Below are 12,612 nucleotides of genomic sequence, written 5' to 3' on the forward strand. Positions count from 1 at the left end.
AGATAAATAATCTCTGACATGTTTCACATGCTGTCACCCTTTGGCATGATGTGTGGACAGGTTTTTTGGTTGTGCCTTTACACTCTTTAAACAGAATCAGAAGGAGCTTTATTGCCAAGTTTGCTTGTGCATACAAGGAATTTGTTTTAATGTCATATGCTTCAAGTACACAGAGAAAACACACACGGACAATAAAAATAAGATGAGATTAATAAACATTTAATAAAAATTCACATATGGAAATATATAGAAATTGTATGTACAGCTGTGCTATAGATGATAGAATGGAATAGAATAGAATGAGATGCAGGGATGTACTAGAAAGGAGGTGGTAACAAATAAATGTAAGGTTAATGCACATTGTTATTGCTTAATGGGGGAACATTTAACTGTTTATGAGGTAGATTGCCTGGTCAAAGAAATTGTTCTTGTGCCTGGTTTTGCTGGTATTTGGTATGTTAAAATATGATAATCTGTATTACAACATACTACTTAAACATAGTAAGTCAGGGGAAGTGTTACCAGCTGTAGCAGTGTTATATATTTGCCACTGTGTTTTTTTTAACTTATGTGTTTAGTAGCTTATCTCTTTATTATGTAAAAAGAAAAAGTAGAGCCTTAATTTAACGTTGCTACTGTTGTCTGTGTCCTTAACTCAGACCATCATGTACACTCCCTAGACACATCAGGGAGAAAGGAACAGTCACAGATAACACCATAATCTTTTCCCCCTTGTTTCCCCCCTTGTTTTCCCTCCTTTTTTCTCTCCTTGTTTTAATCTTTCTGCTTTTTTTTTTTTTTTTTAAAACGTATTTGTTCCCTTCCACATGCAGTGCAAACCATTGCAATAAAATAGTATATATGTCTGTATAGCTCACCACTTCTGAAAATGGTAGTGGTCATAGCACACTTTTTGGGCATTTGGCAAATATTGAATGTCAAGTACTATGTTAATATGTAAATCCTTACTATTTAAATGTTTACTGTTCTCATGCCAGATATGTATGTATGTATGTATGTATGTATGTATGTATGTATGTATGTATGTATGTATGTATGTATGTATGTGTATATATATTTATATACCTTAAAACCACAACAAATTCCTTTGTCAAAATAATTTTTTATAAAATACTTTGTCGAATAAAGCTGATTCTGACTCTGCCTCTGGTGTTATGTTACTAATCGGACAAAAAAGGTCAAATTAAATGAAAGATCTATGAAAATTCTGGGGGATATTAAAAAAAAGAAGAACTTATAACAAAAACAACATCCCTGTTGCTTAAATATGTGCCAGCCTTAACTACTAACTTGTTAAAACAGTCCCCTGGTCTAAACACAGCTTGATTTTTGTGATGTTATCTCACTTATGCTCGCAAAAATGCCCCAGACATATAAGATTTTGAGATCTCCTGTGCATTCCAGTCAAGGTTTTGGATCAGATTTAGATTTGAGCATTGACTGGGCCATTCCAAAACATTCTACTAAAGACACTTTTTTTGTTGATTTGGATTTGTGTTGCTGGAGGGAGGGTGAACATGTTCTTCATTTTTAGCTATCTAACAGAGGCCTGTAGGTTTCTGTCAAATCTGTACTTCAATCTATCTTGACCAGAGCCGTAGTGTCACCTGAAGAGAAGCCGTCTCAAGGCGAGATGCTGCCACCACCATGCTTCACTCTGTGGTTTACTACATACTCTGTCTGAACTGGTTTGTGTTAAGAAAAAGCAGATTTTTAAAACGTACATTGATCAATGTTATTTATTTATTTATTTATTTATTTATTTATTTATTTAAATAGCAATGCATACTATACAAACATGACAGGAGAATAAAAAAAGATTTTAAATAAAAAAGGAAATTTGTTAAATAAAAAATACTTATTAACTAGTAGCATAGTTATTATTGCTTTCGTGTTTTTACTTTTATACATGGTTTCATAAATAAATAAATAAATAAATAAATAAATAAATAAATAAATAAACTTGAATAGGTGATTTTGAAATTATTATAATTTCCCGTCCGGACAGAATTGACTGGTGCACCAAATGTGATGCCGTCATCATTTAGAAACAGGAAGTGGACTGACAGCGTTACAGACTGATAACAACCGGATTTGGAGTCGTTGCTGTTAAACGGACTACATTAAAAACCGCAAAAGTGTCGATTTTACTCGTAGATAGATATGTACGTACATTTTAGTGAGAAGAGAGCCGCAATGGTAGGCGTAGCTTTGTCCTTGGCTTATTGTTTACTGGCTTTTTGCTCGGTTGAATGTCTCGATTCTAGCAAAGATTCGGTTGAACATGTAAACATCACAGTTAACGTCACTACTCAGGAGCCTGCAATCACTAAAAACACAGCAAATCATACTTTAAACAGTCTGAATTTGGACGGCTCTATGATTCAGAGGGCTTTGTACGTGCTTATCGGCATCACCATTATAGGAGTGCTTTATTTCCTTGTTCGTGCAGTCCGGTAAGTCTTCTGTAGATACGCCTTTTACGTAACTGTTCTGTAATAACGACACGGTATGTTTAAAACTTAGCGTTACTTCTGTACGGAATAACACGATACGTTCATATCGTAGTGTAACAACCGAATCGGAATCAGAAAGAGCTTTAAACAACAAGATATGAGTGGCAAATAAATACACATACAAAACATGGACTGAAACATAAATATATTGCATGGACAGTCGTGCTAGAGATGGTAGAATGGGATGAGATGCAGGGATGTAGTAGGAAGGAGGTGGTAATTAAATGTAAGGTTATTGCACATTGTTATTGTGTAATGAGGGAATATTTAAGTGTTTATGAGGTAACATACGTCAAAAACCTACAAATATTTATCACACTTTGTTACTGCTACTCTAATGCAGAGTGTCTATATACTTAACACTCTCTCTCTCTCTCTCTCTCTCTCTCTCTCTCTCTCTCTCTATATATATATATATATATATATATATATATAAATATATATATTTTAGTGTCTAGTGAATGGATAACAAAAAATAAACAATTTTTTTGCTATTTTAAATTTTGTTTTTAAGTTTTTGTTTTTTTAAAGTTCCCCATTGAAAATAATTTTAGGTTTTTATTTTATTTATTTATTTATTTGTTTTTATTTTATTGTTGCAATAACAAATAATAACAGAGAACAAAATAGTAACATAACGTAAAACGAAAGAAAAAGGAAAATAAAAAGAAGGGACATCGAGCAATACAGTTAATTTTCGAAAAGAGGAATTAACAGCTTTGTAAAAGTCCATAGTTTTGAAAGCTTTTCGGCTTGTGGGTCCTTTTCAAGTTTCAAAATACGTTTTCATTTCCAGCTTAAAATGGATGTTTGGTTTCTTTTCAGACCACTTACATTTATGGTTATGTAATTTTCCAAATAAAATAAAAAGATTTAAAATATGCATTTTAAATTTAAATTTTAAGATATGACATTCCACCATTTTAATTTCCTCATAAAAAATATAACATCGTTTGTTAAAGCCTTTTCCCATCGATGGCAAATGACCTCAAATGCACCGAATGTGATGTATCTGGCTTTAGCAGAATAAGTTTATTTTTTTTTTAAATAAATCACACAACCAGAGCTTTTGTAGACTTCTCTTCTCTTCTCTTCTCTTCTCTTCTCTTCTCTTCTCTTCTCTTCTCTTCTCTTTCCCTCTCCAGCAGTGCTGTTTATTTCTGCGTTTTCATGTTGTTGTGTATATTGTTTAAAAAACCCTTGCAAATGAATTAGTTTAACTGTTTATCCATGTTTATATCATTTGTGTACGTTACTCAATAATATCTCCACTAATGTCAAAAGTATTTATTTATTTATGTATTTAATTTTTACTGTGTTTCTGACCAGGTGTGTGTTTATTAGCAAAAATATTTATATATTAAAAAAAAAATACTTGACATGCTTAACTTATGGCTATATTCATGTGGTTTAAGTCTGAAGAAATCTTCTACAACACGAAAAAAATATGGACTTCTGGCAAACTATGATGACACGGTGGAGATGGCACAGCTGGAAAGTGATGAAGATGACAACACTGTGTATGAAGCCAAATCACTGAGAAGGTGTGTGTTTGTGTGGGTGCGTGTGTTATGGTTGAATGAAACATTTATTTTCAGTGTGGTTCTGATGATGAGTCTCAGGTCAGGTATGTGGACATGTCGTGGGGCAATCTGGAGGAAGCCTCGAAACTGTTAGTTACATTAATGAAAAAAATCACCAGAACCAGAATCAGGTTTGTTGGCCAAGCGTGTTGTCACACACAAGGAATTTGGTTCCAGCTGTTTGTGACTCTCAAAAGTACAGACATAAATAACACTATACTATACAAACTAAACAAGACAATGTAGATGATGAGATACAATATAGACAGAATGAGTATTAAATATGAATATAGAATAGGACTGATCAGTTATGTACATACAGTGTTGGAGTGCAAATAGCAATATTGTGCAATATTATGCTTTTGTACAGTATACAGCAGCAGTAGTGTGTGTAATATATACAGATGATGTGATGACTGACAGTCCTGATATTGCAGTAATTATAGATATGAAGCAGGGAATATAATTAATTATGGTGAGTTGTTAATCAGGGTGATTGCTTACAAAAATGCCAGACACAGGAACAGTTTCTTTCCCCAGGCAAAGTTCTGTAGCGCTGCCAGAAGAGAGGAGCTGAAAGAGATTGTGTCCAGGGTGCGAAGGGTCATTGGTGATTTTTCCTGCCCTGTTTCTGGTTCTTGTGTCGTACAAGTCCTGGAGAGTGGGCAGGGGGGTGCCAATAATTTTTTTCTGCTGTTTTAACTGTGCGTTGCAGTCTGTTCCTGTCCTGTTTTGTTGCTGCACCAAACCAGATGGTGATGGATGTGCACAGGACAGACTCAATGACTGCAGTGTAGAACAGCATCAACAGCTCCTGTGGCAGACCGTACTTCCTTAGTTGGTGTAGAAAGTACATCCTCTGCTGGGCCTTTTTGATGATGGAGTTTATGTTGCACTCCCATTTCAGGTCTTGGGAAATGGTAGTGCTCAGAAACTTGAAGGCCACCACAGAAGACTGGATATTGGATGGCTGTTGGATATTGTGAGGGGGAGTAGTGTTGAGGGGTCTTTCCTAAAGTCCAAGGCTGATAAAACAAACCTGTGTATAAAAAAAGTTCTCTTTTAAGCTCCTTAGCCTTAGTTCATTTCCTTAACTAACATTCATTTTATTGTATGTTTATTAGATGAGTCCTGAGGGCCAAGAGGAAAAGACGATGAAGGTAACGAACCCCTGATTTTGAATATCAATTTCTCATGTTGCTGCTAGAGGATGAAAGAATCGTGTTATCGAAAGTTAGCATTGTGCAGCTGGAATAAACGAGCCAGCAAAGCCGACATGCGAAGATTAAACATCAGTTATATGGTTTCCTTTTTGGACTCCACTCCATCAGATTATCTGCTGTTAAGGAAATTCTCAAGGGAACCGAACGCAACAGGACCAAAACCGAGCTTAATATATACACAGGTTTACAGAAAGTGGTGTGCCATGTCACCGACATGTCTGTATCAGCGCTGATTGAGAAGATGCATGTCACATACCTTTCCCTTCAGTATTTGGAGTTAGCGAGCACAGAAATGAATGCAACATCAAGCAAACGCTACAGTAGTCAGGGGAACTTGGAGTTGTTCAAAATGGCCGCAGATTTTGTGCAGATTTTGGCCATGAAATCATCACATTCAGTCAAAGCCTTCTTCCATTCATAGGCGTCGAACTTCAGCACAGCTATCAGAGAAAGTCTGTTTGTGTGTCTGTGTAATAAGATTGTTCTTATTATGCCATCACTGAGACTTTGAGATGTAATGCATTACACAACCTGATGGATGGATGGATGGGTTATTGATTGAATGTGTAATTGATTAGAACAATGGGTAGATGTTTTGTTTGAATGAATGGGTAGATGAATGGATTTATTGATTAGATGGATGGATGGATGGATTGATGAATGGATGTACTGATGGATTAATTCATTGGATGGATGGATATCTGGCAGGAAGGACGGGTTAATGTATTTATTGATTGGATGGATGGATGGATGGATGGATGGATGTCAGCAGCCATCACTAAACTTTCCTGTGTTTTTTCTCAACAGCAATAAAGTGGAACGGACCAAAAAATGACCAAAAAGGGCATCTGGACCTCGGGCTGTGGTGTGTTTGAAGCGTTTGGTCATATTTTATATTAAAACTGCTTACCACAAGCCTCCGCTGCTGTGAAACTGTGCAATGTGTTCTGTACCAGATCAATTCCTGGAGGTGTGACGCTCTTTTTTTTTTTTTTTTCCCCCATCATTTTTAATTTCAACGATTTTGCTTTCATTTTCATTTTTTTTAATGTTTAGACATGCTACTGTTTTACTGTCAGTGCAACACAACCGTATTACAGCACTCTGGAGTGTATGGTGTAATATAACTGCAAATACTGATACAATATTCTTATTACACCGCTTTTCTGTATCATCTCAGTAGTGCAGAAGTGTGTGTGTGGATAACGGTTAACAAACACAACAGCGTGCGGCTCTGCGACACGGCCAGCTTTGCTCTCTGGTATTAGGACTCCTATAAAACAAAGTCCTGAGCCTTTAGAAGATACAAATGCTGCTGAAGGTGTATTATTATTATTTTTTTTTAAATAGATTTTTTCCCTCCAGTTGAAAATGACAATACTTTCCTGCACTCGGGGCAAAAGGGGTTGGGGTGGCTGTTGTTACTACTTTCACTACTGAGGAATTTTTGAATATTATCCATAAAAAAAATTAAAAAAAAATAGAAAAAGCTTTTCATTTCCATCTTCAGTTGTTTATCTATTTTTTTTATTGCTAAATTTAAAGTCACACTAAATGGAAAAAAAAGGAAAAAAAAAAAGAAAAGTTTGGTTTTGTTTATTTACATTTTAAATATTCGCATTGAAGTTAAAACTTTAAATTCTTTATCGGTCGTTCTTCGCTGGCAGAAAAGATGAACGCATGCTGATCATTCGAAGACAAAAGAATTATTATTTTTATTTTTATTATTATTTTTCATTTGCTTTTCCATGCACTACGGGTGGCTTCGGCTTCTGTTTATGTCCTCATCATTTCCATTACACTGCACGTTGCTCATCTCCGGTTTCTTCATTCCTGTACAATGAACATTGGTTTATCTTTTTGTTTTTCTTTCTTTCTTTCTTTTAAATCTTTGACTTTGATTATGAATGCATTTCCATCTTTCCGCTGTTCGGTGAAGGTTGCTGTATCTCTCGGTCTTGAGTGGAAGGTAAGATCGATTCATTCGACCCTTCTGGGGGTTTTTTGTGTGGATGGACGTTGGACGGTCAATATTTGGTGTTTAACGTTCAGATTCTGTGCCTTTAAGTGTTTTCTATTCGGACAGACTGTAATTCGAAGCGATCTGTGACTTCCACGTGGTTTCTGCATTCCTGTATTTTGAAAGCTTTAAATTTGTCCAAAAAAAAAAAATTCATACATAATATAATATATTTCTAAAATTACCTTTAAAAAGTTCTAGAAGTCAACGGAATATTGATTGCGTGAAATGTTTTTGTCAATATTTTGTTATTAAAGCTTATAAAGCCACATTAGGAGTTTATTGGTCAGATATCATTCATAGTGATGTGTGCACTTTATATACACTCACTCACTCACACACACACACACACACACACACGCTCACACACACACTCTCTCTTCAGTAATCATGATTAAATACAACTCACCTTGTGTTTCCCTCTCTTTCTCTCTGTCTGTCTTTCTCTCTTGCTCTCTCTGTCTGTCTCTCGCTCTCCCTGTGTGTCTATCTCTTATCTGGGTGGTGTTTTTCCTTCTCTCTCTGTCTGTCTCTGTGTCTGTTTATCTGGGTGGTATTATTCCTGTTCTCTCTCTCTGACTGTCTGTCTGTCTGTCTGTCTCTCACTCTCTCTCACACACACACACAGACACACAGTGCTCTGATTGTGGTCATTTGTACAGTATAATTCATTTAAATGGATCCTGTGCTGTGATGTATTATGGGGCTGTTCCTCTTACTGAAATGCTTGATGATTAACAGCATTTTCTGGATTTTTTTTTTCTTTTTTTAAATAAAGAACCTTTACCTAAGTGTGTGTTGGTGCGTTATTTCAAGGTCCATGCCTTAGAAACCAAATGCCTGTAAACACACAAAATATTTGTACATCCTGTTTAGAATTCTGACATTTCAGTGAACATCTGTCATGTGAAATATATAAATAAATTGTACTGATAACTTGATGGCACTTTTATAATGTAACATTGTAAGTAGAGAAATGTAGTTAATATACACACTAGTCGTTTATTACCGAACGTGGAATTATAGCTGTTTTTCTGAGAAGTACAAATACTACAGTAAGTCCAAGTGCTCCAAGTCTTTCTTAATATTCTGTTACCATTTATGGTGTTTATTCTTCTGGGTTTCCTCTGGGGTCTCTGGTTTCCTTCCTTCCAAAATTCATTTCAACTTGATTCAGAATATAAAATTCAATAGTATAGCACTTTTCACTATGGCAGACTTACAGAAATATATAAATTCGGTATATTTATAATGCGCAAGCCAGAGGTGGTGATGGTGATGGAAAACTCCCTGAGATGATATGAGGGAGAAGAAACCTTGAGAGGAACCGGATTCCAACAGAAACTCATGCTTATCTGGGTGACACCACACGGTGTGCTTATCAATCATTTCCCTTCTATAACCGTTTACTATACGGTCAGAAGGTGCAATTACTGTATATAACCAGGACATTCATTCTAGTTCTAACATGAAGTCTTGGATCTTCTTGAAGTTATCAGCTGTGCACTGATGGAGACTTGAGAGCAAAACTGGTCTTATCAACTGCAGACCTAAAGCCATCTCCATGCTTTATAAGTAACACCATCCACAGTACGTTTATGTATCTTTTGGTTGGTCATGTGGGGGTCATCTTCAGCAGCAGCGAATCATTTTTTAAGTGATGAGATCTCTGTGCAGGAGAAGGTCATCAGGGTCAGGATCACTGATGTGACACACAAGTAGATAGATTGGTGACAAACTTTTCCCAAGGCTTTGCACATTGCACCCTTTATGGTGCCCATTATTAAAAGGCTTCCCTTCACCTTCTCCTACTCTTCTGCCTCCTCCTTCCTCTTTTAATTTTTCTTCTTCTTCTTCTTCTTCTTCTTCTTCTTCTTCTTCTTCTTCTTCTTCTTCTAATTCCAAGTCTCTTCCAAGTCTTCAAATGATTGCTGATGATCTGAGCGCTAAGCTGACTGATGTGACTATTAGCTCAAAAATGGCGTGACAGTCTCCAGATGGCTCCATCCACAGTAATCCCATGAGTCATGGGCTGTCCATGCAGATTTATCCCCAGCAGAGTGCAGACCAGGCGATGATACTCCAGCTCCAACTAGAGGTCGCGCATCAGGATTGATGGAGAGAGAGAGAGAGAGAGAGAGAGAGAGAGAGAGAGAGAGAGAGAGAGAGAGAGAGAGAGAGAGAGAGAGAGAGAGAGAGAGAGAGAGAGAGAGATAGATAGATAGAGAGAGATAGATACTCTATCTCTATACGCTCTCTCTCTCTCTCTCTATCTCTCGCTCGCTAGTGCTCACTTTCTCTCTCTCTCTCTCTCTCTCTTCTCTCTCTTATCTCTCTCTCTCTCTCTCTCTCTCTCTCTCTCTCTCTCTCGACGTTGTTATTTTGCTCATGTGATGGTTAAAGACAATATACATTATGTGCAAAGTGCAGGCAGCATGGGTATGTGGTAGCCTAGTGGTTAAGGTGGTGGCCTGCCAATCGGAAGGTTGTTCAAATCTCAGGTCACCAAGCTCCCACTGCTGGGCCCCTGAGCATGGCCCTTAACTGTCAATTGCTTAGTTGTACAGTATAAAATGAGATGAGTGTCACTTTGGATAAGTGGGCCTGCCATATGCTGTAAATGTAAGCAGTACTAAAAGAGAGTGATGCAGACATGAGAGCTTCCTTAAGCATCCAACCACCCCACAGTCAGCAAACCTCAGAGACTTGCTCTTACATTTCACCAAACACTCTATGCCCATAAACCCTCCAGATTTGCTCCTTTACCTAGGAAAAACAAAATAATGATCTTAAGACATAATGGTTGCTGTATTACAGACCGTATTCCTTCCTTCTCCATCATCCTATCATGTTAGTGTAAAACTTGTTCCTATATAATGCTTCATCTACAGTTCCATAACGGGATTTTATGGGGACTAATATTATGCTTGAAAATCTTTTTTTTTTTGTAAATAAAGTAAACCTGTTGATGGAATTCACATCATTTAACAGGGAGTTTTAAGGTCATAACATGTCTAAAGAGGAAGTCGATACCTCCTAGTTTCATAAAGACATGGTTTGGTATATGAAACAGGGCACGCAAGTGTCACGCATGGAGAGTGACAGTCACACATTTATGTCTTTTGTCACGCTCTCCCACCACACATTGTATTTCTCATGCAGAAAAACATTTTGACTATTTATCATATATTTAATAAGCCGCAGCGCCCAAAATGTATCAGTCCGCACCGCTGTCTCTATGGAACTGGGCAGGAATCAAACGCGTCTCCCCTGGAGTTCTTAGTGGAGCCTGACACATCAGTCAATCAAAAAATAGCACTATTGTATCTGGGTAAGATTTAATGTAACAACCAATTAAAAAAAACAACATATTCATTAGAGAGGGTATTTTCGGTGGTCGGTTTAAAAAAAACCTCAACACGAAACAGCTTGTCTCTGGACGGGACATTGTCCTCAATCATGACCCTAAAAATGGCTGGGCTTGTGCTGAACTGTTTTATATGGGAGCAACATTACAAATGATAAAGGAGTCCAAAAAGGCAACAAACACTTACAATAAACACCACCAGTCATAATCTCTCTCTCTCTCTCTCTCTCTCTCTCTCTCTCTCTCTCTCTCTCTCTCTCTCTCTCACACACACACACACACACACACACACACACACACACACACACACACACACACACACACACACACACACACAAATTAATAAATGGAAATTAAACAAATACTTTGTATTATAAACATAACGCTTCCACCAGGTGGCGCTCTGTGTCTGTCTAATCCACCAGCCTAAACTGCATTTTATAATCTTATGTGATCTGTAAACGCACCTCAACCTCAAGCTTTAAACTTTCTGCCTTATGTAACAATCGAATATATTTGATATATATTGTCTGTAAATTACTGCAAAAAAGAAGAAAGGGGAAAAGAAAAGGTTGTAAGTATATTCCATTAATCAACACTTTTCCTTTTTTTAGTTGTTTAGTTACAGAATGGTATGAATGGCACCAGAAGACAAAATAAAACCAATGAACACAAATACTTATTCGTTTACATTGTTACCTACTGTTGTGAGTTTATTTACTGTACTGGATATTTTTCTGCTCCTATTATGTCCAACCATCACTGCTAATTCCACTGTAAAAACAAGATTAGGAGCAAACCCAATACAGTCTCTCTTCAGATGTCTGTAAGTAAAACTCAACGACGGTCTAAGCATCGGTGGTCTAAGCATCAGTGGACACGAATGATGACATCCTCTTGTGTTAAATTAGGCATCACACGGTCCGCCATTCCAAAATACACTGCATCAAAATGAGAGAGCTAAATAAAATGCAGAGACAGAGAGAGAAAGATAGAGACTGTTTCGTTCATTCACTCATAGTCAGTACAGAGGTGTGCTCCCGCTGTGCATTTCCTGCTTTTCATAACAGCTCAAGTGTTGTTCATGACTCATATTCTTACATTTCTCTGACTCTATTCAGCAGCTTCATGTGAGAAGAGATGTGAAAAGCAGCTGCTCCTTGTAAACCTTATGCTTTTTTATTTACCGTAGAAAAAAAAGGAACCCTTTTAAACCCTTTCGTATGGCGTTATGAAATCTGTAGCCTGGAGTGGAGCTCCTTTGGCCTGCATTTGGGAAGTCAGAAATCTGGAAATGTATCATAAGCATTATAGAACTGAGAGGCAAAGTAACAGTAGTGACAATAATTTGGTGAAATTATGCCTGAAGTGGTGGGAGAGATGTCTATTATCATGCCAATATACAGGTCAACCTTTCAACCGTTAGTTCAACCGTTGCTGTATATCGCTATAGTGCAAAAGTACAGTACGTGTTCACGGGAAAGATGATCAGATATGGTAGAATGTATAACCTGGTGAGTTTAACATGAGTGTATAGCTGAGATTTGATGTAAATGTATATTTATCAGAAGTGAGAGAGGATAAAATCGTCACACGTCACATCCCGATGAGTAACCAATGAGTACTTGGTGTCATGCTGTTACAGGAAATGAATCAAAGGCACATCGATGATGGATTTCTCACAAAATATTTTGTTCCTCCTACATCACAGCGATTTACCAGCTCTGACAAGATTTTATTAATGAACTCTTTTAAGTATTTAATTTAATTTGTGACGTCACACTTTACAGTAATGCTTAATGGTTCATGTAACACTAAACTTATATGTTATCATTTTATTGTGGCAATTATGTACAGTGTCTTACTATCATAAAAACCTTTA

At 36.9% G+C, this 12,612-nt stretch overlaps 1 protein-coding gene across 2 annotated transcripts; it reads left to right on the forward strand.

Moving 5' to 3' along the window:
• The first annotated feature begins 2,058 nt into the window (after positions 1-2,058).
• Positions 2,059-8,154, forward strand: fam174c (family with sequence similarity 174 member C). 2 transcript variants are annotated; one of them, XM_027170030.2, is made up of 4 exons: positions 2,060-2,477; positions 3,953-4,081; positions 5,245-5,280; positions 6,151-8,154. In XM_027170030.2, exons 1-3 carry the CDS (start codon positions 2,185-2,187, stop codon positions 5,246-5,248), a joined length of 426 nt encoding a protein of 141 aa, XP_027025831.1. In that variant the 5' UTR covers positions 2,060-2,184; the 3' UTR covers positions 5,249-5,280; positions 6,151-8,154. The 2 variants fall into 2 exon arrangements, with proteins under 2 accessions (XP_027025828.1, XP_027025831.1); XM_027170027.2 differs by lacking the exon at positions 5,245-5,280 and having other exon boundaries at positions 2,059-2,477.
• Positions 8,155-12,612: the final 4,458 nt, after the last annotated feature.

Source organism: Tachysurus fulvidraco, chromosome 2 (genome assembly GCF_022655615.1).
Source record: "Tachysurus fulvidraco isolate hzauxx_2018 chromosome 2, HZAU_PFXX_2.0, whole genome shotgun sequence".
NCBI classification, from domain to species: Eukaryota; Metazoa; Chordata; class Actinopteri; order Siluriformes; family Bagridae; genus Tachysurus; species Tachysurus fulvidraco.